The sequence below is a fragment of the Neovison vison genome, chromosome 9, assembly GCF_020171115.1.
Source record: "Neovison vison isolate M4711 chromosome 9, ASM_NN_V1, whole genome shotgun sequence".
Lineage (NCBI taxonomy): Eukaryota > Metazoa > Chordata > Mammalia > Carnivora > Mustelidae > Neogale > Neogale vison.
Window position 1 is genome coordinate 7,774,904 of NC_058099.1, and position 25,120 is coordinate 7,800,023.

Here is a 25,120-nt window from a genome sequence, read left to right on the forward strand (position 1 = left end):
TGAGTCCCAGAGAGACTGTTCTGAGCTCAGGGTTTGCTTCTTGCTTCAGGCTTGGCCCTGAAACACATCTGCCTCCGTGAGAAACCCACACTTCTCTCCCAAAGCCAGTGCCACACAGAGCGCTGGGGACAAAGGAACAAGGTGCCACGTCTGGGCGTGGCAGCTGCCAGGTGGGTGGGGAACGTCCTGGCAGACAGACTCCACAGGTTTCTAAGCTCTTTCTCTGTTTCCGCACACTTCCAGCTGTCGGGACAGAGGAGCGGACATACTCTTTCTTACCTGTGTGACGTTGGACAAGTCATTTCCCCTCTCTGGGCTCATCTAGAAAATGGGTTTAAGACTAAATCTGAGTGGGCGCCTGGATGGCTCAGTGGGTTAAACGTCTGTGTTCGGCTCAGTTCATGATCCTAGGGTCCTGGGTTCAAGCCCTGCGGTGGGCTCCCCGCTCTGTGGGGAGTCTGGAGAATAAACCTGGGCCAGGGTTAAATGCAATAATGCGGACGGTGATCGTTAACATACATGGCAGCTGCCTCTGTGCCTGGCGGCGGGCTGGGGGCTACAGGCATTAGCTCAGGCCCCAGTTATTGTTATAATTATGCACAAATGGGCTGCACAGGAGACGCTTGAGTGGGGCCTGGAAGGCTGGCTAAGACTGGACTGTGGCAGCGAGGGGGAAGGGGCTCCCGTGGGGGCAGGTGCAGGTGAAAGCATGGAGGTGGGGGCCCGAGGTAGGTAGGAAATGGCCTGGGTGGGTCCTGGGGAAGGAAGTGGGGCTCAGAACCTCGTGGGTCCTGGATCTGATGCAGTGTAGCGTCTGCAGGCCGTGGTGTGCCGGGCCGCGTAGCAGGTGCCGAGAATGTGGTGATGGGTGAGCCGCCCCCCCCCCCGCCCCAGTCTCCCGGGGTGTCAGCAGCCAGTGCTGTGCCTTACCGTAGGCTGTGGGATGCTGGGTAGGCAGCTTCACTGCCCTGTGCTTTCTCCTCTCCTCCTCTATCCACTGGGGTAATGATAACACACCCCCTTCCCCCAGCCACCGGGCTGTTTCCATCTCCCACATGGAGTCCCTCACACAGAGCAGGCACGCCATCGGGTGATTGTCACGATTGGGCCTTGGCATGCTGTGGGCTGCTGTGTTTATAGGGACACGTTTTTCCTTCCTAATGACTGGCCCCAGGGAAAGGGTGGCCAGCAGAGGGTCCCTTTGGGGCACCTGAGGCTGGCGGGGAGGGAACCTTGTAGGTGGCACTCACCTTCCCAAGCAAGTAGGACAGCGTTGTGCATATCCTTATCCTCCCCTTCCTGGGACCTGCAGCCTCCCTTTCTGTGGTGAGGGCTCTCTGGGGTGTGTGGGGGTAGTTTTATTGCTCAACGAGGGTGGCTCTGGGCTGGGGGGGGCAGCGTGGCTCTGGATCGCTGCCTCTGGCTTTTCTCTCTGAGCTTCCTGCTGTGTGCCGGCCCCTGTCCCAGATGTGGTGGCTACTGTCCAGGGGAGTCTGATGGGGAACGGGCCTTTACCCACTTTGGGGTCAGTGGGGGGCTGTGGGAGTAAGTGGGGGCACCCACTGAGCAGGGGGCCTCTTAGGGGAAGGAGCGGTGCAGTGGAGGGGCTGAGAAGTGGGCTTAGAGGAGGAGCTGGGAGTGTTCCTGGCCTGGAGCACAGCCCACGCAGGACCCCGTGGCAAGGGAGAGCATGCAAGAGCCTCAGGGCCTTCCGAGGAGCTCAGTCTTTGTCCGGAAGGCAGTGGGAGCTGTGGAAGGTTGTTGGGCAGAGCGGGTTCAGGGAGAGAGTTGTAATGAAAAGACCCTGTGACTCCTGTACGCGAAGGGGCCGAAGGAGCCAGGCGTGGAAGTGGGTAGAAGTTTGGAGGCGGGGCCAGGCACAGGGTGGGCGCGGCTTGGCTGGGGGCCAGTGACTAGTGACAGGGTCAGGGCTCAGCTGTACCAGCCTCTTGACTGGCCCCAGGTCAGTTAGGAAGTCCACCTCCCCCTGATGGCCTTGCCCTGGGGAGTAGGGCATGGCCGGGCTGGGAATCCTCTCGGGCCCAGAGTGGGGTCCTTGGGACCTGCCGCTGCTGCATAGATGCCCTGAGCAAACTCTTTCTCTGACAGTTATCTGTGGGATGACCCTGGGTGGGTCCCTTGCCCTCTCTGGCTGCTGTCTCCCTTCTGAACAAGGACTGGCTGGTGGGGTGGGGAAGGGTTAGCTGACTTAACCCCCTCTTGGCTCTGGCTCTGCGGGGTTCCGGCTGCTAATTCAGGCTCTTCTCATGGGCGGTCTGCCAGTCCCCCTCCTCTGCCAGTCAGTGGAGCCTGTCATTACCCCCTCCTCCTGACTTCCCCCCTGATTACAGGTCCTGAGCGGGAGCCATGTCAGCCTTTCCGACTGCGGCCACCCACAGGGCCCGTGTGGCCTGGAACCCCTGCTCCCAGAGGCTGGCAGGTTGAGGGGAAGGTGGATTTGTGCATTTGTTTCTGTGGTGGAATCGGGCTGTTCTGGGTCCCTGTCATTGACAAGCTGTGTGTCTCCAGAGAAGTCACATAACCTCTCTGAGGCTCAGCATCTTCCTCTGTGAAGTGGGGACAACACATGAAATGACACTTGCAAACACGGAGCACCCTGCTGGGTGCAGAGATGTCGAATGTTCGGCTGCTGCGAGGATGTGTTTGTAGTGATAGCAGGGGGGCTGAGTAGAAGAGCCCTGGGCTAGGCCCGGGGACCCGGCGCCCTGACCCAGCTCTGTGGGGACATGCTGTGTGACTGTAGGAGAGTGTCGCCACCTCTCTGGACTGCAGACTGCCCCTGCTCTCCTAGGTGAATGATGGAGATGGTGGTACTTTGGATGACTGTGTGACCAAGGGAAACTTGAGTTCCTGGCTGGCTCCTCCTCCACCCCCACTGGGGCCTTCTCCCCAGAGCACTGGGAACCAGGTAGGCAGGTTCTGGGCCGGCCCCACCCTGTAGGGTGCTGCCTGCCTGGTTTCAGTCGGCAGATCTCTTTCAGCTCTGAAACCGGGCCGGGCCTCTGGGGGAGGTGTGTCCCCGGGGGCCCTGCTGGAGGGACCGGATAAGCCAGGAACAGGTCGGGCACGTTGCCCTCAGCTGGGGCCAATCCAGGGCCGGGCCCAGTCTGAAGCCCCCATGGTTGGCACGAGGCTGACATGTTCTCAGTTGGAGATCACCCTCTTTGTCCCGGGGCTCCATGGTTGGTGTGGAGGGGGTTCTGGGCCTGGGTTCAGATCCCGCATCTGCTGCTCCCTGGGCTGGAGGACTTGGCAGGGATCCTGGCTCTTCTTATCTGAAATGTTCCACCCGTCCAGACACCACCTGCCCCAGGGCCGAGTCATGGATGAAGGGGATGAAGGGGATGATCTTGGTGTGAAAGGTGCTGGGCTTTGGCAGGGCCTCCAGAAGGCATTTGAGGCTCTGGGGCAGCCCTGTGCGCCTTTCTGTCATCTTTAGCTCCATGAGCCCCCTTTCCTGTGTGAGCCTTAGTTTTGCCATCTGCACAGTGGGCCACATCTCCCAGACACCCCAGGATCTGCAGGAGACTGAAGGCTACCCTGGGGCCTCCCACAGTCTCGCCCAGCCCCCGCTTTCTGAGTGCAGGAAGCAGTGTGACCCTTAATGTTGTCGCTTTGCAAAATCAGAGATTAACGTCCTTCCGGTTGCCATGGCTACTCTTGGTGCCGGTCCTGAGGCCAGGCCGGGCCAGGGGTCGCTCAGCTGGGCCAGGGGGGTTCAAGGGCCCCTCCTTGAATTACAGGAACTCGGACAAGAGGTACTCTGTAGGAGCCCCTATTAGCAACGTGCTTCCTCTTCGCCAGGGTCAAGTGCTGTACGCCCGTTAGCTCATGGATCTTGATCTTCTTATAACCTGGTCAGGCCGATACTGTTGTGCCATTTTGCAGAGTGGGAAGCAGAGGCTCAGAGAGAGGAAGTGCCTTGGCCAAAGCCACACAACTAGTAGGTGGCAGAGCCAGCATTGGGACCCAGAGCCCACGTGCCCAGTAGAGATGGTGCCTTGTACCTAGGTAGCATTGATGCTGAGTCCTGCCCCTGCTCCCCGACTTCTCTCCCAGTCCCTCTGTCCAGCCTGAGAGGCCTGTGGTCAGCTCCCACTCAAAGCTGACTCACCAGCAGCTCAGAGGAGATGCTGAGGCCAGCATCCTGGTCAGCTCCTGGGGCCAGGGCAACACTGATTAGATCATCATTGAGATTTTGAATCAGCTGAGCCAACAGGGACCCACCCACCCATTTTACAGTACAATTAAGGCCCAGAGGAGATGGGACAGGTAAGGATCCAGTAGGTGTGAAGGCTCCCCACCAGCACTCACCAGATGGGGGCTGGAGACCCCTGGCTTCAGTCCTGGCTTTGGCAGTTGTCAACTGTGTGATCTTGGGAAAGTCACTTTGCCTCTCTGAATCTCAGTTTCTTCATCTGTAAAATGGGGATAGTAAAGTGTGCTTCGCCTGCCTCTTGGGAATAGGCAAAGACCCCAGAAGAAAGTTCAAGGCAGGGCTTTGGAAATTGTATTGTGGTGCTATGTGGGAGGCTGTTGGATGAGGAAGCTTTATGGGGTGGGGGCTTTGTACAGGCTTTGAAACCTACCTCTTTCCCGTTCTGGGCTGTGCATCTCTGAATAGGTCAACAGGTCTCTCTGAGCCTCAGTTTCCTTATCTGTAAAGTGGGGTAGCAGTATCTGTTAGGGTTCAGTGGGCTGTTGAATGTATGTAAGGTTTTAGTGATAGGCATACCCTGGTAGACTGGGGGCAGAGTTAGGAGGCCTCGATGGTAAGGGGTACCTACTGGGTCACTCTTGATGGTCCCAAAAGAGCAGCCCTTGGAGACAGGGTTCCAGTTATCTGGGGGCAGAGTCATGCTAAGATCCACAGAGATACAGATGCAAGATCCTATATTCCATTAGCTGGCTGCAAGGCTTCATCCCAAAACAAGCCCCATGAGAGTGTATGTGCATGCATGGCCCCCGAATCCTGAGCCAGGTGGAACCTGCTACCCTCATACCGCTGTCTTGATGGGGAGGTGGGGGCACCGGCCCCCTGAGGTCCCAGAGCCCAGCATTGTCTGGGTGCAGATTGGGACACTCAGGTCCACTCCCAGAATTCACGGGCGGCCTTCTTGGGCTAAAGAGGGAATCAGGACCCCACAGGTGGGTGCTTCCCATGGCGACCCCATGGCAATGCTCAGGTTTTTATTGACCCACAAGTGGAGTGACTTTTCTCGAGCTGTTCATTGTTCCAAGCACTGGCTTACACACCTGAGGAGGGTTTTATTCAGCTCTGGGGCCCATTTGAAGAATCCAAGCGTGTGCGCAGGGCCCTGAGTCTGAGTAGGGTGAGCTTACCGCCGAATTCTGCAGGATATGCTAGCAGAGGGGTGCGGGGAGAGGGGCAGTGATGCACCCTGGGCGGAAGCTGAGGCCGAGGGTTCTGCCAGGGGAGCCTGTCCAAGGTTGGGTGGGAAGCGGGGTTCCTGTGTGCATCTCGCACACGCCTGGCCTGGCTCTCCCACCCCCGTACCTTCACCTGAGCCCCTGCTTCCTCCTGGTGGGCTCTCCATTTGTCTGGCCTGTCAGCTGAAGATCTACCTATCATCGTCATTATTTTGTGATTCTTGTCCTGGTTCTTTAAAAAAAAAAAAAAAAAAAAGTCCTGGAGTTTTTTTCAAGTTATAAAAATTATATCTGCTAATAAAAATTTCAGTCTCTTTACCATTGTTGTGATAAGCCAAGCACTATTGTGGTTAATAGTAACATCCTAGTGACGTCTAGGGACGTCCTGAGCCCAGCTATCCCGTCACATTGCCCATCTCACAGCACCTGCTTGTGCCAGGCCCACCCTCCTGGGGTTTGTAGTTGATCCTCAGACGAAGCTTCCCTTCCCCACTTGAGGCTCTGAGAGGGCCAGGTGGCTCTGGGGCTGGGGGCCGACAGAGTGGGAACTCGTGTCCCATGCCAGCATCTCTGTAGCTCCCAGCCATCCCTGGGCCCTGGACCCCTGGGGTCGGCCCTGCCTCTGGGGATGGAGCCACAGCCAGCTTCCTGCCGGACCTCTGTGGGGCCCTGGGGACCGTGGTCAGAACCGGGAGAGGGCGGGAGTCAGCAGGCTGTGGATCGAACCCTGACCGCCTCAGTCTGGATGTGTGACCTCCAGTGAGCCCCTCCCACTCTGTGGCTCAGCGTGCCTTTTGGGGTGGTGAGCTTTGGTCTCAGTGGCCCTAAATCCATGGCACGTGGTGTCTTTAGAAGCCATGAAATGAGGCGGAAGAGGTGGTATGGGCAGGTGTGGAGGAGAGAGGGGCCCCCGGGGTCTGAGGGACCATCCATAGACACCCAGGCAGGGACACTGCAGTGGGGATTTGAACTGTAAAAATCCCTGGGCAGCTCCAGGGAGACAGCCGCCGTGGGGTGGCAAGAGGAAGAACTGGGGTGCTGAGCGATGCTGACGGGCAGGGGTCTTCCCGGGCCTCATCCCAGAACTCTGCAGGCGGGAGAAGCCAGGGCTGTGGTTCCCATCCAGGTTCTCCTCCAGCAGCGTGGGCCACACAGGCCGCTGGGGACGCGGTTCAGGGCTTCTCCCCGATGAGCCCTTTATTCCTGCACCCCCTCCCTCAGCGTGCCTCTCTGAGGTCTTTCCAGCCCCCAGTCCTAGGCCCCCTACGGGGCTGCAGGCCTCATTCTCTGTCTTCCTGTGGCACTTCCTTTGTACCAAGCACAAGGCAGTTCCTTCCAAGCTGTCTTAGGACATCCCTCAAGAATGTGCCCAGCACGACCCTTGCCAAGAAGCCATCCTGCAGCCCTGCTCCCTTCCGGCCACCACCCCCTGCCGCCACCCCCCAGTCTTCCCTCTCTAGCCCTCCTTCGGCCGAATTTGGGCCAAGTGTACCCAGTTTCCTGGCACTGCTTGGGACCCTCCTTGAGTCCTTACTCCCTTGAGGAATGATGTCCCCAACCCCTGGCCTGACGGCCTCCCCAGCCCTGTAGGGCCTGGCGCAGAGGGGACATTTAGTAACGGGCAAGTAGACATCCCCCTTGCTCAGCACCTGCCTGTGACAGGCCACAAGAGGGGGGCAGAGGGCATCTAGCGGTGAGCAGAAGGGTGCTGGGGCCACCTTCTGTGGTGTGCAGTCAGTCCTTAGACAGATACGAGCCTCCCGATCTGTTAGGCTCCCGAGTTGGGAGAGCAAGTTTGGGTAGAGACCCCGCTCTATGATCCATTTGGTTCTGTAATTTCAGGTAGCAAAGGGTTCATCAGAAAACAGATCCTGATCTATATCGTGCTCAAGTTTGGATAGTGAGGCATGCCTGTCATTGCAGTCGGGTGAAGCGGGGGTCAGGGCTGCTGTCGTCTCTTTGGGGGTACAGGGTGCCTTTTTTCCTGTTTTCTGTCCGTTTCAACCCGTGCCCTCTCACTTCTCCCCACTCTACCTGGGGACCCCCACCCCCACACCCCGCCCCCCCCAGTCCTTGTGCCCTCCATTCCTGGACCCTGGTTCCATAGTCTCACTTGGATAACTTACCTACACCCCATTGGGAGGGCTACAGGGGACTTTCTCCTTCCCCCCGACCCCACCTGGCCCTTCTCAGCCCAGACACTTGAAGCCTGTCAGCTCTATCTTTGCCTCCTCCCCAGCTTCCTCTCCAACCTAGCGCCCACTCCCTGCCCCGGGGGTCTTGGTGCACCTGATGCGATAATGGGATGTTACCTTGCCCTTCCCCTCCCTAGTCTAGCCCTGTGGCCACCTAGCCTAAACCTAGCCACCCCCTGCTGGGATCCAGTATCTGGGTTTTGCTGAGCTATGGCTTAGGCAGACCTGGGTTCGAGTTCTGACCCAGGACAGCAGCTTCCTCCTGGGCCTGGCTTCTCAAGGGTCAGGGCAGATTCTGGCGCTTCTGGAAATTGTGCTCTGAGGCTGGGCATACTAGGGGCTGGTCAGGCCTCCCAGAGCTGTGGCTGAAGGACCCTTGAGATCCTTCATGGCAGAAGAGTCTCCCGTTGGGTGTCTGGCTGCTTGTGGCAGAATCGGGACAGAGCCCTGGGCTGAGGCTGCCTGGCCTGGTGGCTGAGACCCTGGCTGTCCCGTCCTGGGTCTGCAAGCCGCGTCGGCACTAAAATGAGAAAATGATAATATGCCTTCTTTGGGATTTCATGAATATTCTTTGGGATCCTGCCTGCAGGACTTACCCCCTAACCCCACACCCGCTCAGGTTAACGCCCAGGAGGTGGTAGCCACAATGATGCGAATGATGACGGGGTTTATCAGTATTATTGTCCCCCGCCATCCCATCTTCTCTCTTGGGCTCCCCTCCGATTTCTTACCCCTTCTTGCCGGCTCCCCCCGCCCCTCCCAGTCCTGCCTCATCATTTTTCAAAACAATTCCCGTGGTCATTATGAGAGTTCTGCTTGTTTATGGTTTTTAAGAAATAGGCATTCAAAGCAAATTCCTCATTTGTTCCCCCCCTCCTCTCCGCATATTGGAATCTGGACAGCCATGACCTCATTCCGGGAAAGGGGACCGCAGGCAGGGTCTGTGGAGTGTGTGTGGGGGGTCCTTGGTGGGCTGAGCTCTTCCAGAGGGAGTAGAGGGATTGAGCCTGCCTGAGACCTTGGGTGGGGATGTGGCCGCAGGCTTTCAGCCCTCTTCCCTGGCCACCACCTCCTAGCGGGGCCCCTGGGCTACACCCCAGCTCCTCCACCCACTGTCTATGTGACCTTGAGCCTGTGACTTCTTAACCTCTCTGGGTCTCAGCGCTTCTTCTGGGTCTTCCCAAAAATGGGAATCACACCAGCCCCACCGCACAGGGAGGGCTCTTGAGAAGATCAGACGAGATGCTGTCTGCGCTGGGTCTCTTGGAAAGCAGAGACCAGCCGTAGGAGGGACGGTGTCCCATCAGCCCGTTCTTTGAGAAAGGACCAGGTCTTCCAACCTGGAATCCCAAGACTGGGGGTAGGGGGTTGTCCACCACAGAGTCTAGTCTTCTTCGTGTGCAGGGAACTGAGGGGAGGGGAGCCTTGGGGTGAGCCGGCACGACCCTGAAGCTGGGACTTGAGCAGCAGCTTCTCGGGACGAGGAAATCTCTCCAAGGAGAGGGTCTTCTTGTCATGGGTCATCGCTCTCCCTGGGCCTCAGTTTCTTCATCTGTAAATAGTGTTGCCCAGACAGTGCCAGCCCTGAGCGTCTGGTGTGTGCTGGGCAAGCCCTGGAGGCCACAGGAGTCGCCTTCTTTGTTCAGAAACTGCTTTGGCAGCAGAGAAGCAAATGGCCCGTGGAAGCCAAAAGGTGGTTAACTTGGGGGATGAGTTAATTTTAGAACGTTTATTTATTTTTTGAATCGTGGAAGGAACCACGGTTGTAAAATAATTCAAATGCTGTAAAAGTGAAGGAAGAAGAAAACACAATCCACTCGGCCCTCCCATTCCCACAGCCAGGGGTCCCACACAGAAGAGTTGGGGCGTGCTGCCTTCTGGGACCTTTTCCTCCATGTCCTGGCATAAATAACTTTGAGGCACAAACAGGAGTGATTTTAAAGGAGGTAACAGTCAGCACGTGGTTCCGTAACTTGCTTTTCTTGACGTGGCCAGGTGTGGGCACCTTCGCCCTGGTGTACCCATCGGTCCCCCCACCCGCTTCCTGTCCCAGGTGCACAGGTAATGGTGGGAACCGGTGTCCGTGCACGCGCACCTGGCTCGCATCTGCTGATGGCCTGGGTGAGTATATACACCTGCTCCCCGGCGAGGTGTTCGCGGGAAATTCCTCGAGGAGCACGTGTGGCATCTGGGGCCCCACGTGAGCCCTTAGAATTTGCACGTGCAGCCGCCGGTCGCCCTCCAGAAAGGGCTTCCCGATTTCCAGCATCCCGGCTCCACCCCGGCTCCGAGTTAAGGTGTCTGTTCCCCCACACCCTGACTGATCTCTGCCTGCGTCCGCCTGGTGGCTGAGAGCCTCAGGCTGACAGGCTCACTCTTCTGTTGGTTTCTCGTGTTTTCTCTGTCACTGTCATCGGCCGGTTTCCCGTGGGAAGGGCCACCCCCTGAGCGCAGGGGACGCAGCAGCGCTCTGGCCTGGAAGGCGAGGCAGGTGAAAGGAGAGAGCTTGGGCCAAGGGTTTCAGCAGCCGGCGGTACCGAGCTTGGCCGGTGCGCCTCCTTGGGGCCTGGCTGCCGCTCGCGGTGACTGTGCCGACCTCACGGGCCTCTTTGTTCTTCCCTTTCAGAGAGAACCGGGAAGATCCTGACGGAGTTCCTCCGCTTTTATGAGGACCAGTATGGCGTGGCCCTGTTCAACAGCATGCGCCACGAGATCGAGGGCACAGGGCTGCCACAGGCCCAGCTGCTCTGGCGCAAGGTGAGCGGTGCTGAGCTGGGGATGGGGCGGGCCCCCACAAGGCCTGGGCGGGTGGCTTCCTGATCCCCGGCCTCAGTTTACCATTGTTGCCTCCGTGGTCTCTAGGGGCCCCACCTAGCGTCTGTTTTGGTTCGTTTTTTTTTTTTTAAAGATTTTATTTATTTATTTGACAGAGAAAGATTACAAGTAGGCAGAGAGGCAGGCAGAGAGAGAGAGGAGGAAGCAGGCTCCCTGCTGAGCAGAGAGCCCGATGCGGGACTCTATCCCAGGACCCTGAGATCATGACCTGAGCCGAAGGCAGCGGCTTAACCCACTGAGCCACCCAGGCACCCTTGGTTCGTTTTTAAGATTTTATTTATTTATTTGAGTACCAGAGCGAGTATGAGCAGGGGCAGGAGGAGGGCAGAGCTAGAGGGCGAAGCAGACTCCCGGCTGGGCAGGGAGCCCCATGTGGGGCTCCATCCCAGGACCATGGAATCAGGACCTGAGCTGAAGGCAGATGCTTCACCAACTGAGCTGCCTCGGTGCCCCCCACCCAGCTTCTGAAGGGTCAGATAACCCAGTGGTCTCGCCAAGACCCCTTCATTTGGCATGGGGACTCCCTGCCAGCTCTGCCCCTCCATTGGTGGAGCTGGGGCTCTGGAATCCTCTTGACAGGCCTGGGTTCAAGCCCACTCCCCGCCCCCCACTTTTCTTTTTCTTTTAATATATTTTTAAATTTTATTTATTTATTTGATAGAGATCACAAGTAGGCAGAGAGGCAGGCAGAGAGAGGAAGGGAGGCAGGCTCCTGGCTGAGCAGAGAGCCTGAGGCGGGGCTCGATCCCAGGACCCCAGGATCATGACCTGAGCTGAAGGCAGAGGCTTTAATCCACTGAGCCACCCAGCCACCCCCCACTTTTTTTTTCAAAGATTTGTTCAAGAGAGAGATCGTGCACATGTGCCCATGAGAGCGGGAGGAGGGACAGAGGGAGAGAGAGAATCCTCAAGCAGACAGCAGAGCCTGCTGCGAGGCTCGATACAGGGACCCTAAGATCACGACCTGAGCCAAACTCAAGAGTTGGACGCTTAACCGTCTGAGCCACCCAGGCGCCACTGGCTGCTCCTCTTTAAGGCCTAATGCCCGTGAGCAAATGACCTGCCCTCGTGGACCTTAGTTTACTCATCTGTGAAATGGGGTGAGAACACCTGCGCAGGGAGTTGTAAGGGTGACAGAATCAGTCGGCGCCGGGAGCAGGGAAGGCGCTCGGCGAGCGCTGGCTCATCGTGTCAGCGTCACCGGCCGTGTCATTAGCCTGTCATTAGCAGGATTGTGTTTGCCCAGTAAATACTTGTTGTGGGACTGGAAGCTGTGTGACTGCGGCCCACGGGTCAGCACAGACTGAAGGAGGCACCCAACGCCTCCTGGGAAGGGGCCCGGCAGAGACTGGCCTCCGAGCGGGGTCCGGGGCGGGACTGGTGGAGAGGAGGTGCCCGGCTGGAAGCCAGCAGCCCCTGGCCTGAGCCTGTGGGGTGAGCCTCTGGGCCGTGGGACCTGGGGTCGGTGCTCCCCCAAACCCTTGCTCCTCTGGGGTGGTACGGGGGGCTCTGAGTCAGCCCAGGGACGATCCAGGGCATACCTGTTCAGTGACCTTCACCTTCTACCCCCCCAACCCCTGCCCGTACAGCCCAGGGGTGGCAGAGGGAAGGGTGACAAGGAGGAAGGGTGCCCGTCCCACCTCTTTTGCAGGTAGCCTGCCCTGGAGTGGCCCAGCAGCAGCCTGGAGGCTACTTGCTGGTGGCCCCGGGACAGAGTATCCGCCCACCAGCTTCCCTCTGGGGGATTGGACCGGCTGAGCCTGTCCCTTACCAGGGCTCCAAACTAGGTCAGCTAGGCCAGGCCAGTGCGGCCGCTCTGGTCCTTTGTGGCCGAATTCCGTGCTTGGTGGGCTCCAAAGCTGCCCTGGGCCACCTCATCGCACCTCCCCACCCTCCTGTGGGCTTCCTCCCAGCGGCCCGGGTCAGCCTGTTTTCGGGCTTCTGGGGCAGGGGAAGGACTGTGGGGGAAGGAAGGAGGCCCGAACGCTGTGGTCTGGGGGAGGAAAACTCAGGGGTCCGGGCCCAGAGCTTCTTGGTAGCTGCTGGCTTGGGCAGTTGAGTCAACCCTCAGGGCTCGTCCTCCTGACCTGACAGGTGGGCACCTCCTGCGGGGGGCTGTGGAGACGACTCCCGAGAGAATGAGGGGAGCAGGTGGGGTTAGTAAGACGCAAGTCCCGACTTGCCGGGTAAGCTCCAGCCCGCCACCTCGCCTTCCCGAGCCTCAGTTTCTCTGCATGTGAATGGACACCCAGAACCGCCTTCATGGGCCAGAGGTGGGAGAGCAGCTTAGGGACGGGATGGGGATGCCCTGGGGCCTCCGGGTGGGGTTCAGATTATGCGGAAAGGGACCAGTCTGGGGGTCGCGGAGGTGTTGCAGCAGAAGAGCCTCCAAAGGCCCCAGACTTGGGAGGGTTGGGGCTCTTTCCTTCTTGTCGCCACCCTCCCCCAAACCCAAGTGGTAGAAAATGTGTCCTGTTATCCTGAGACCAAAGGGGCTGGAGCTGGCTCTTGGCACGTGTTACCCTTTGGTGTCTTCTCAGTGGGAGGGACAGCTGGAGGCATCCCCCGAGGAGAGACAGGTGGGCCCATAGTCAGGACCACACACACGGAGCCAGGCAGGCGCAGAGGCCGCGCTGGTCCCACAGACACTCAGGGGATGGTAAACCGTCACTTACATCAACTGGTGCCTCAAAGGCGAGGACAGAGGGAACTCAGCCTGGGGCGGGGTGGCGGTCCCGCCAGGGCCTCTTGGGAGGTGGTCGTCTCGGCTCACCTGCCAGGAAGAGAGACCATCAGACTGCGAGAGCGGCGGGTAGAGCTGGGCCTTTCAGTGGGTCGCCCAGGGTGGTGGAGGCAAGATGCGAGCCAGGTTCGATTCCTGCGGCGGGTGGAGGGCAGGCTGGGGCTGCGCACCTGAGCCTCGGAGCATCACTGGACCCTTTATGTCTGGTCCCTTGGTGTCGTGGCCCCCTCCCCATCCTGTGGCCACAGCTGAAGTGGTGCCCAGAGGTGTGGCCCGCACTGGCTGTCTGGCACATGCCCTCTTGTGTGGTGTCCCAGACAGCCAGGGTCCCAGTGACCCGAGTGACTGGTGAGGTCTGATGGCGCGAGGCTGGAGAGTCACCATGGGAGGGACGTCTGTAGTAACGCTTTAGTGCCCATTGTAGGAAAGCCACAGGGACATGTCAGTAAGAGGAGTAAAAGGAAATCACCCCCAGTCCCCCAAAAGCAGGGATTTTTGGTCCTGTTTTGCCCCTTAGGAAAATGGCCATTGTGATAAATCAGGATAATATCATAATAGAAATAAGAATGTTAATTGTCATCATAATGTCAATTATTTGTATTAGAAATGATAATAGAGTAGCAATAGTAATAGTAAAAAACCAGAAATCCTGTTAAAAATAGCAGTGGGGCTGTGTGGGTACCGCTCATCTAGCAGGCGGGGCATCGCCCTGAGGGGTTCTACTTCGGTCCACACCCGCGATGTGAACGCGCGGAGGCTCAGAGAGGTGGAGCCGCTTGTCCAGACTCCCGCGGCGTGGGCGGTGGGGCTGGGGCTGGAATCCGGGCCGTGGGAACCGGGGTCGCCATTCGCCTCCCCCCGCCGCCCCGAAGATCCCCAGCGCGGCGCTGGAGAACTTGGCAGCGTCCAAGATATTTTGCCTGGACTGGCAGGTTCCGTTTCATTTCCTGCAGGCCTTCCAATGGAAACATGACTCCGCCATTTGAAGGTCTGAAAAATAAAACCTGAACCCGCCAGCAACCGCCCATTACGGGCTGCCCCTGGATCTGGGGGTGAACTGTGGTGGGGTGGGGGGGCTGGGCTGCCCCTGAGGCGGGGATCCTGCCCTGAACTGGGAGGAGGACCAAAGGGAGTGGTGGGGGGCCCCTGGGGGGGGTAGCGCGGGGTCTCACCAGGAAGTCAGGAGAGCTGTCTGCTCTTTCTTTCCAGAAAAGGTTGGGATTTGAGAGCTGGGTTTGAGAGGAGGCCCCTGTCTAAATATAGCCCACTGAGGAGAGCTTGGTGGCTGGGCAGAGCCCACTTGTATGCGGTGGGGTGGCGGTGTGGGGAGGGGTGGTGGGGGGACCATTTTCTTTTCCTGTAAATATTTTTATCCCTGGGGTAGGAAGCAGTCGCGGGGTACTATTGTTTGAGTACAATGGGCCCTCGTTTTTCCAAGAGTGTTTTGGCATTTCCCCTTGAAGAGTAGTGGGGAGGTTGCTGGGGAGAGGGGGGGCCCCTGTGAAGACACAGGCCTTGGGGGCGGGAGGCTTGGGACCAAGGCTCCCACCTGACTCCAGCTACAGGGGCAGAAGCAGAGCGGGGAAGCTGGGGAGGGTCAGGCACTGTTAATATTAGTACTTTCTGCCGTTATTAATAGGATGCATGTTTATTTTTGCAAGAGGCTCCGTATTTATTGGAGAACTGCTAGAACCTATTGAGACTCCGTCCATCCAGGAGTAAGCCTGCCCCCTGTGGCCTCTGTATCTCCCTTTCCTGAAACTTCCCGGTGAGGGTTTTCTCAGGAAACACGTTCTCAGCTCTCAGGCATGGCCACCCCTCCTCCTCCCCAAGGCAGCTTGTGGAGTCGGCAGACTGACACAGTCTCAGGGGTCCCAGCGCGGTCACGGGGGCTGGGACTGTCGTGAGCCGAGCACACGGCGTGTCCAGTGTGTGCGATCGTGCACACGGCATCTCACGGACTCCTCGAGACCCTGGGCTGAAGTCACTGCTGTCCCCGTCCTCATGATGAGGACACCGGGGCTCAGACAGCTGATGTGACAGGCCCGAAATCACACTGAGTCAGAGGGGGAGTCCAAGCTAGGGCTTTGCAAGGAAGGTCTGGGCATTTCTGCCGCCCACATTGGTCATCCGGTCTGCCAGGATGCTGGTCTGACATTGAACCCTCCAAACTCCGGTCCCCTCCACCCCCACCTGAATTCACGGACCTCATCTTAATAGCTGTCCGAGCCAGGGAGGCTCTCCACAGCCACCTTGGTCAAGTTTTTGTTACTGTGAGGGGAAACTGAGGCTGAGAGCAGGAAGGAGACTTTAGCAGGCACCAGCGCCTTCACTGTACTGGCCTGTGGGCATTTCCCATCGGGCTGGTGCCGCTGCACTGCTGCTGTGGTGGGTGGATGAGGAAGCAGCCTGCCATGGGCTCCAGAGACCCGTCCCAAGGTTCTAGGGCCAGGATAGAGTGGGAGACCTTGGTCCTGGCTGGGCCCTGAATGCTGGTGCCTGGCCCGGGTTCGTGTCCTGGCATCACTGTGGCTCTGGCTGGACCTTGGGGAAGGCCCTTTGCCCTGAGCCTCCCTCTGCTCGTCGGCCACGTGGCTAAGATGCAGCCCTGCCTCAGAGGAGGACTCGGGGAGATCGGGATGAGGGATGTGCTCAGCAGCGCCCCCCCTTCTTGGGGGAGCCCCACTGGACAACTGGGCTGTGGGGGAGCCGGGCCTCACTCCGCACCCCACCCCACCTGCAGGTGCCGTTGGATGAGCGCATCATCTTCTCGGGGAACCTCTTCCAGTACCAGGAGGACAACAAGAAGTGGAGGAACCGCTTCAGTCTCGTGCCTCACAACTACGGGCTGGTGCTGTACGAGAACAAAGTGGTGAGCCCTCCCCCTCCCCCACCAACCGCACCCCTGCTCTGCTCCTTCTCCACAGCCCACATGCCCAGCCTGCTTGTTCTGCTGGCTTCTTCTAGACAGCCCAGCGCTGGGGCTCCCCTTTCACTTTGCCTCCCCCTGGAAGCAACTCGCCACTAGTCCCTACCCACCTCAGATTCTTGTCCAGTCCCTCCAGTGCCAGGGCCGGAGCTTCTCCCCTCCACCCCCCACCCCTCCCAGCCTCCTTCCTGGCTGGGCTTCCTGCAGCTCTCCAGCCGCTCCCATCCTTGCTCCTCCATGGTCACAACCGACTGCTGACACAGGAGTCTGGCCATTCCCTTCCCCCTCTTCCCCTAGGGTGGTGATCCCATCTTTTTCCTTCCTGATTCCTCCGCCCTCCCCCCTGCCCCCCATGGCCCTCTGCTGCCTGATGGGGAAGTATCCTGCCCATTATTCCTTATCTTTGCCCTGAGCCTTTGGGGAAGCTCCTCTGGCTGAGCCACAGACCCAATTTCTTCTCCCAGACATTTCTCCAGAGTAGCAAAGGACAGGCCTAAGTGCCCTCTGTTCAAGGAAAATCAGGGTTAAAGAAACAGAAACAGGGTCGGGAGCAGACTGATGGCCCCTGGCAGGGGTCCTCAAGCTGGTGCCACCTGGAGGGTGTATGGTACACAGTTTGATGGAGGTCTGAGCAGGGCTGCTAGTTTGTATTTCTAACGAATTCTCAGGTGATTGCTGATGTTGCTTGGGATCTAGGTCCACACTTTGCAAATCAGTGCCCTGGAGGGCCTGAGCCGTTCTGAAAAAATGTGTTGGGTAGTGACACCTAGTGGCCAGAGGCAGCATGGCAGCCCTGCTGTACAAGCCACTATGACAGAGACCCTTTTTTGGCCACTTGGGTGTAAGAAAGCAATGTCCAGACCTAATTCTCATCCAAAGCAGATTTGTGGGGGGCTCAGAACCTAGGAATCTGCTGGACAATGCAGGGTAATAGTCAAAGACTCTGGAGCCAGCAGGCGCACAGACCAGGTCACGTCCTCAGTTGGTTGAGCACGGGCTGTTGTGAGCTTGTGGCTGACGATGTTACCCCACCACTGGATGGTGAGGATTTTGTGGAAGGAAGCAGTGCAGTGCCCTGAGCACGGTGCCTGGTGTGTAGTAAACACTCCGACTCTGCTGGTGGGGGCTGCTGCTAACAGGGGCGGGAGTGCTGGGAATGCTCACCGCCGCTGGCTGCGAGGCGGGGAGCCAGTCACGTTAACACTGATCATCTCACGCTGCCCTCCCTCGGCCCGTGGGGTGGGAGCTGTCATCGCCCTGGCTTAGTAGATGAGGAGACAAAAGCATAGGAGGCCAAGGAGCCTAGTGTCCATGTCACACAGGCGGTGTTCAGTGGAGCTGGGACGCAGGTCATTCATTACACCAGGTGGTCTCAGATCACCGGGTGGGTAGGCTTCTCCTCTTTCCTCTCTCCCCCTCCCCTGTCCCTTCCCCTCCTCCCCCCTGCATCAGGCAGATCACACTGAGAGGGCCCTGGAGCCTGAGTGGAACATGGGGGTTAGGTTTGGCCACTCTGTAAGTCCCAGCGGCCACCTCTCTTGTCCATTCCTCAGGCCTACGAGCGGCAGGTTCCACCCCGGGCTATCATCAACAGTGCCGGCTACAAAATCCTCACCTCCGTGGACCAGTACCTGGAGCTCGTTGGCAACTCCTTACCAGGTAAAGGAGTCCCCGCACCCTGTCTCAGGCTGAGATGCCCTGCTTGAGCCCAGGAGGTGGCCGGGGGAGAGGGCAGCCCTGATCACAGAGCTCCAGGCTCCACGTTTGCAGAGAGAGTGGCCAGGCCTTGAGGGATGGCATGTGCCCTCAGAGGGGAGGCCGAGAGGGGGTTTGCCTGAGGCCACCCAGTTCACGGGGCCTGGGCCGGTTTTGGCTCCCTGCTGTGTGCCTGTGCGGGCTTCCTGAGCCTTACAGTCACAGCTATGCCGTGGGGGTCTGCTCTCTGCCCTTCCCACCTCCCTGAGGCCTTGTGAGGTCCCTGGAGCAGATGACCCTGGTGACTCTCTACACTGTGGAGTCAGTACTGCATTGGTGAGGAGTTCTAGGTATTCTGTTTCCATTCCACCCTGTCGGGGCCTCCCAGAAGCCTTCCGGGAGCACATCTGCCTCCCAGGTGACCTCAGGGAAACCTGGGGGTGGGGGAGCCGCCGATCTGGGGGGCAGCCTGTGTCCCACCCTCCCGACAGGGCTTAGGGGTCCAGAGCCCTGTGCTGTCCAGGGCTCTGAGAAAGCCCAGCATTCCTGAATTCCAGCCCCAAGGCTGGCTTTGTTTTTGTTATGTCTTCTTGGGCAACTTGGCAGTGGGAGGACTGACCTTGGGGTGTTGTGTAGACCCTGCGAGGTGTTGTGTGCCCCCAGGCCCCACACAGGGATGCAGAGCCAGGCCTAGAAGAAGAGCTGCCATTGTGTTATCAACAGGGGCGAGGTCCTAGCCCCAGGACCGCTTATCTCTCTGGATCTCAAATATCCAGGAGGAAGAAATAGAGAAAAATCTCCTTTTATTTATTTTCTGTCCCCCGCCCCCCAACCCTCCCTCCCCCTGGGACATTTAAGCTACCCTTTGGCCTCCACAGCTGAAATTTGAAGGGGAAACCCAAGAAGGTAGTGCTCCGCCTCTGAGCCTGAGGCCTCTCTGACCCGGGCTACCTGTGCTGTAGGCAGGAGCTGGCGAGCCTTTCCCCAGGTGCAGTGCCAGCTCAGAGAAACGGGTCTGAACATGCCTGGGGACTCTGAGGTCCCTTTAGCTGGGCTGCAGTGGCAGAGAAGCATGCTGTTTCCCTACTGACTTGCTGCTCAGCCCAGAACAGGCCAGCCCTCTCCAGGCTTCAGCCAGCTCCTGGGAGCTGGGCCTGGGGATCCGTTGCCCTGTCGCCTGTCATCGCCCCCCTCCCCGCCCCATGCACCACCCCAGAAACTGCAGGGGCAGCGGCTCAGCAGCGGCTCAGCCGGCACTGTCTCGGCAGGGACCTCGTCAAAATCGGGCACGGCCCCCATCCTCAAGTGCCCCACGCAGTTCCCGCTCATCCTCTGGCACCCTTCTGCCCGGCACTACTACTTCTGCATGATGACGGAAGCAGAGCAGGACAAGTGGCAGGCGGTCCTGCAGGACTGCATCCGGCACTGCAACAATGGTGAGCACACCCCCCCCCCCCAGGCTCGGTGGCGGTGGTGGTGGCCTGGGGTATGCGCCGAGTGGCGACACCTAGTGACTGAGTACGGTGTGGCAACCCTGCTCTAGGAGCTGTTCTCCATTTCCTGCTGGTCATTAGGAAGCCTCTGCGATGTTGCCTTTTAACTCTCTTCCTTGAAGAAAACAGTTCTGTGCGGCTCGGAGATAATTTGAGAAATTGTTCTTAGAGGGGGTCTGGTTGTTGAGCCCTTGGGCCCTGGGGCCCAGAATCACAGTCCCGATGCTGCCGCTTCCTGGCAACATGACTTTAGGAGGAGACCAGCTTACCTCGGTGAGCCTGTATGGGATGGGATAAGAATCCCTTCCAGGTCTTAACGTGTTTGTACGGATTCATGGTGAGAGTCCAGTCCACTCGATGCTTGGTGTAATGACTTTTATTTATTCACTTGTTTAGTTTCTTTTTTTAAAAAAAGATTTTATTTATTTATTTGACAGACAGCAAGAGGGGGAACACAAGCAGGGGGAGTGGGAGAGGGAGAATCAGGCTTCCCGAAGATCAGGGAGCCTGATGTGGGGCTCGATCCCAGGACCCCAGGATCTTGACCTGTGCCAAAGGCAGATACTTAACCAACTGAGCCACCCAGCACCCTGTTTAATTTTTTTAAAAAATATTTTAGGCAATATCTACCCCCCAGTGTGGGTCTCAAACCCACAATGCCAAGATCAAGAGTTGCATGCCGCACTGACTGAGCCAGCCAGGCACCCTAAGACTTTTTTGATTGTATCATTTGTTGCCTCACCCTGACCTATAGGGTAGCCTGGGAGTTCATGGCCTTTCTTAGCGTTCTCTTCTGTAAAGTTATGGGGTCTCTTTCCGCTTGCTCATTCATTCAGTGGACATCTTTAGTGTCAGGCGGAGGCTGCACCCAGGGAGCCAGACCCGGGTCCTGCCAGACGTTAAGCAGGAGGAGCAGCTGTGCCCGGTGCTGGGTGGGCACCACCCCGGGAGCCTATAGGGTGTGTGTTGGGGGGTGGGTGTTGACCCTGTGTGTGCAGATAGTGGGCCAGCTGAGGAGCTGAGGGTTCCGCTGAGACCCGAAGGATGAATGGTCCTTGAGTCGGGGGAGGAGCTTTCTAGCCTTGAGTGTGGAGGGCAGCCTGGAGGGCAGCTGGGAGGCGGGGACAGTTTAGAGGAGGAGTTGCATGAAGCCCTGTTGAGGGTGACCCAACACTCTGGGGGGCTCTGGGGTCTGGTCCAGAGGGCCCTGTAGGGCCGTAAGGAGTTTGATCAAAAATGGGGACAGTGGGGCACTGAGGGTCTTTGTGCCCTCGGGGAAGGAATAGCCTATGCTGAAACCTGAACCTCCTTCCTGGTGACCCGGCCTGGGGCAGGCAGGAGAAGGAGGCCACCACCCCCACCCTCCCTGCGCAGCATGTCTCCCGTGCTGGGGGGGGACGCATGGGCACCCACACCTGGAGGCCGGGCTGCCGCGGGGACTCGGCTCGCCCGCCCATCCTCCCTGTTCTGCAGAGCTGCCTTCGGTCTGGAATCATGTGGGAGGAACCGGGTCTTCAGCTGGGCCAGCCCCTGTCACCTGGACCAAGCCCTGCCACCCACAAAAGGCCTCCTGTTCCCAGATCCCCTGGGGCTTTGGGGCCAGGGCTGGGCGGAGGCCATCTGGGTTCTGGCTGCCTGGTCTGGGCACCCGCCCCGCTCTTCCCTTCTTCCTCCCTCCCCGCCCCAGCCCTGTCCCAGGTTTCCCGGGCTCCTGGCTGAGCTGGCGGGCCTACCCCAGGTCGGGGGTGGGTTCCCCTTGCGCACAATGCAAGGATGACAGGCTTGAGCTCGGTGGGACTGAATGAGCTGGTTTGGGGAGAGCTCTTGGCCCCGTGCCTGGCACAGCCCGGAGCTCACCTGGGAGGCTGAGGGGAGCCCCGGGGGTGGGTGCGGGGGTGGGTGCGGGTGCTATGGCCAGGAGGGGCGGGGAAAGAAGGGGCGGCCTGCGGCTGGGTTTAGAGGAGTTTCCTTCTACCCTGAGGACTGTGGGAAAGTTCTCTGCTTCCTCTAGCTTGGAGGCTGGGCCTGGAATTGCTCACTCCGGGGGGGCTGCCAGGAAGTGGGAGGAGGTGTGGGGGGAGGAGGCCAAGCTGGGGGCACGCCAGCTCGTCCCAGGGCCCCCCTTACATCCTGCATTCCTGGAGCAGCTGGGGGTGGCAGGAGGCAGCTGGGGCACGGAGCTGAGCCCGCAGGGTGGGCCGGGGCCGCAGAGGTCGAGGCCTCTTCCTGTCTGACTGCCATCCCCCTTATTCTGCTGCTTGGGACTGAGGAATGCAGTTTCCTTGCTCAGTCTGACCCTGATCACCCCACGGGCAGGAAGTCCCCGGGTTTGGCTGGAGTCCGCCAGTCCTGTGTTGGAGCCCTCCCGCTGCCATTCCCTAGCCGCGTGTCCTCCGACCAGTAACGCGGCGTCTCTGAGCCAGTCTCCTCCGTCGGGAGAAGCGGGACGGAGAACAGCCGGCGAACAGGGCTGTTTGCGGCTGAGATGAGGGAATGTGTGTGAGGCCTCGGGCTGGGCCTGGCGCCTGGGTCTGCTTGGGCCGCCACAGCCCGGATGGCTTACACAACTGTGGAGGATAGAAGTCCAAGATCAAGGTGTCAGTAGGTTAGTTTGCTTCTGAGGCCCGTCTCCTTGACTTGCAGGTGGCTGTCTTCTCACGCAGCACCCTCCCCTTGTGCCCATTTTGCATCCAGATCCCCTTCTTCAAGGACATAGTCCTCTTGGATGGGGACCCATCCTAATGACCTCATTTTACCTCAATTACTTCGTTAAAGGCCCAACGTCCAAATATAGTCTCCTTCTGAAATACTAGGGCTTAGGTCTCTAACCTAGGAATCTGGGGGGACACCATGCAGGCCCTGACTACCAGGGGAAGAGCTCAGGAAGGGGACCTTCTCTCCTATGAGACTCGGCAGCCCAGCTGCGGAGTAGAGATGTCCTGAGGGTCTGAGAGCCCAGGCCTGGGATGTTGTAGCCTCCTTCCTAGTGCCCCCGCCCCCCAGCCCAACTCTGCTTGTTGTCTGTACACCGTAAATGCCCTGGGGTGAGCGAGGGCACATGTACAGCACAGCCCACATTTTCTAGGCAAAACCTGGCCTCTGGGAGGCCGTGCTCCTCCTTCCTCCCTGGCCCGATGGACAGCCCCGCTGGAGCACCCCTGCCCTGCTCCAGTCACTCTGCCTGATCTCAGTCCCTGAAAGGCAGGGGGAGACCCCTCCGCCCCCACCCCATCCAGGGAGCCCCGTTTCCCACCGCTGAGCCCCCTTCCAGCACTGACAGGCAGTGACTCCTGCGCTCAGCTGGAGGTGAGGGGGTTGTCCCCACGCCCAGAGGGGCTTTTTCTCTGCAGGGGTGACTCAGCCTGTAGTCAGTGCCATGATGGAGCTGGGGTTTTGGAGGCCCAGACTGCCGTTTCCCCTTCCTGGGCTCCAGGGACACAGCGGTTGGGGGCAGGGGGCCAGCGTGGCCGCCCCGCTGCCTGGCTCCGCGTGTTAACCATATTCTTCCCCAAGTCCGATTTTGCAACTTCCTGCTGCTTGCCTTCTCCAGCAGCTGTTTTGGGGGGCCCGTGCCTTGTTCCTTGACCCACCTCGCTGGCACGCGGAAGGAGGGCGAGCTCCTACGGGCCGCTGCCAATGCCACCAGTAGCACGAGTCTGGGACTGGTGTGTTGTAGTGGGACCGGGATGCCGTGGTGAATGAGGGTGACCCAGCCCGCCCACGGACAGCGACAGCACCCCGTCCCTACTAGGCGTAGTAAAGGGTGACACGGTGTGGAGGGGGGTTCCGCTCTGGGTCCCCCGCGTGACCGGTTCCCAGCCCGTCCCCATGGCTGGAGCCTCACTGTGGATGTGGGAGACCAGGCCGGGTCGTTGTTCCCACTGCTAGGAAGAGAAAACTGAGGCCCTTAGGGTTCAGGGATCTGGAGGAAGACTTAGCAAGCTACGCAGCGCACGGCCCAGAATTTGGCCCATTGCCTACTTTTGCAAATCAAGTTTTACCGGCTCGTTGGTTTCCAGATTGTCTGTGGCTGCTTTGATGCCGCCGTGGCAGAGTGGTTGCCACAGAGATCATCTGGTCTGCAAAGCTGAAAATATTTACTGGCTGGCCCTTTGCAGGGAAAGTTTGCAGGCCCCGATGTGGACAGTAAGGGGAGGGAGCGGGACTGGAATGAGGACCTCGGGGTTCCTCTGGCCCCCTCTCTGCTGTGCTGGCTGCATCTCCTGGCAGGGGTGGGGTGACCTTGGGACCCAGCTCTGCCACTCACTGCCCCGGGACCTCCAGCCAGCAGCCTGACCTTGCAGCCTGCATTGATCTGTCAAGTAAGGTTGAGGACAGTTTGGGGTAGCTGGGAAGATCTGAGAAGGGAAGTTGTGTACGGAGGAGAGTGCTGCTGTTGGGGGAAGGGCTGTTATCGCTGTCGCTGTCGCTGTCACTGCAGCCATGACCGCCACGGTCGCTGTGAAGGCAGTGGGGCTGCAGGAGGGATGTACCTGTGTCTGCACACTTGGGGGAGGGAGTGGGCGTTCAGGCCGTCGGCCAGTCGGTCTCGGTGAAGGCCACTGGGCCATCCCACCGACCTCCCCTCTCCCTCCCTGTCTGGAGCAGGGATCCCGGAGGACTCTAAGGTAGAGGGCCCCGCATTCACGGATGCCATCCGCATGTACCGCCAGTCGAAGGAGCTGTACGGCACCTGGGAGATGCTGTGTGGGAATGAGGTGCAGGTAAGACCGAGGGGGCTGCTGAGGGGACCGTGGGGGTCACCCCGGGCCGAAGCGTGGTGCCAGGCACAGAGACTTTGGACTCGGGTGCTCCTGGTTTGTAAGGAGACAATAAGATCATTTTGGACCAGTGGAGATTCTTTATTCAGTCATTTACTGTTATCTCTCCTGACCCAGGGGCTGGGGTGCTTCTGTGAATAAGAGGGACATGGCCTGCACCCTTATTCTCTCTCTAGCAGGAGAAACAGACATTTGACAAATAAACATACGTACTACTATGTGCAAGTGAAGGGGGGAGGAGGGGTCATGTTCCAGACAGGGAGGCAGCAGGTGCAAAGGCCCTGGGGTGGGATCCTGCAGAATCCTGCAGGTCCCTTGAGCAGATGAACTGGGATCTGGGGTAAATGATGCTCAGGAGAGAGGGCAGTGGAGACATGGAGCCAAGGCCAGGCCCAGGGGAGGTGGGGCTTGAGGAGAATGTGGAGAGGAACCTGCCAGCTGGACATGCTCTAAGCTCTGGCCTGGCCTGTGCCTCCTGGTCCTAGATCCTGAGCAACCTGGTGATGGAGGAGCTGGGCCCTGAGCTGAAGGCAGAGCTCGCCCCACGGCTGAAGGGGAAACCACAGGAGCGACAGCGCCAGTGGATCCAGGTGGGTGCGTGTGGGCTTGGAGGCGGGGGGCTGTGCCCGCCCAGCACCCTGGCTCTGGCTCTGACGCAGTGGCTCCGCCTACAGATCTCCGACGCTGTGTACCGCATGGTATACGAGCAGGCCAAGGCACGTTTCGAGGCGGTGCTGGCCAAGCTGCAGCTGGCCCGGCCAGCCATGGAGGCCACCATCCGCACGGACATGGACCAGATCATCACCTCCAAGGAGCACCTGGCCAGCAAGATCAGAGGTAGGGCAGGCTACCTGCTGCGCTCTGGGGCCCAGGGCGGCCCTCCCGTCTGTGCCGTGGACCCATGTACAAGTGACTTGATTCGTTTGGTCATTTTAAAAAATGAAAACCAACCCAAGGTTTTGTTCTTCCAACCTCTGGGTGTTGTTTTGTGGCTATTTTTGCAAATCCAGACTCTGAAGATATCTGTCTGTCTTGTT

The 25,120-nt window shown here is 59.0% G+C and overlaps 1 protein-coding gene across 2 annotated transcripts in view; it reads left to right on the forward strand.

Annotated features, from left to right (window-relative positions):
- NIBAN2 (niban apoptosis regulator 2) overlaps positions 1 to 25,120 on the forward strand; it is a 51,546-nt gene that overhangs the window by 20,893 nt on the left and 5,533 nt on the right. For both annotated transcript variants that reach the window (XM_044264855.1, XM_044264856.1), the window contains exons 2-8: positions 10,234 to 10,364; positions 15,929 to 16,057; positions 17,668 to 17,773; positions 19,078 to 19,245; positions 23,911 to 24,026; positions 24,569 to 24,673; positions 24,758 to 24,920. In XM_044264855.1, coding sequence (XP_044120790.1) covers positions 10,234 to 10,364; positions 15,929 to 16,057; positions 17,668 to 17,773; positions 19,078 to 19,245; positions 23,911 to 24,026; positions 24,569 to 24,673; positions 24,758 to 24,920 — 918 coding nt within the window. The remainder of the gene's footprint in view (positions 1 to 10,233; positions 10,365 to 15,928; positions 16,058 to 17,667; positions 17,774 to 19,077; positions 19,246 to 23,910; positions 24,027 to 24,568; positions 24,674 to 24,757; positions 24,921 to 25,120) is intronic.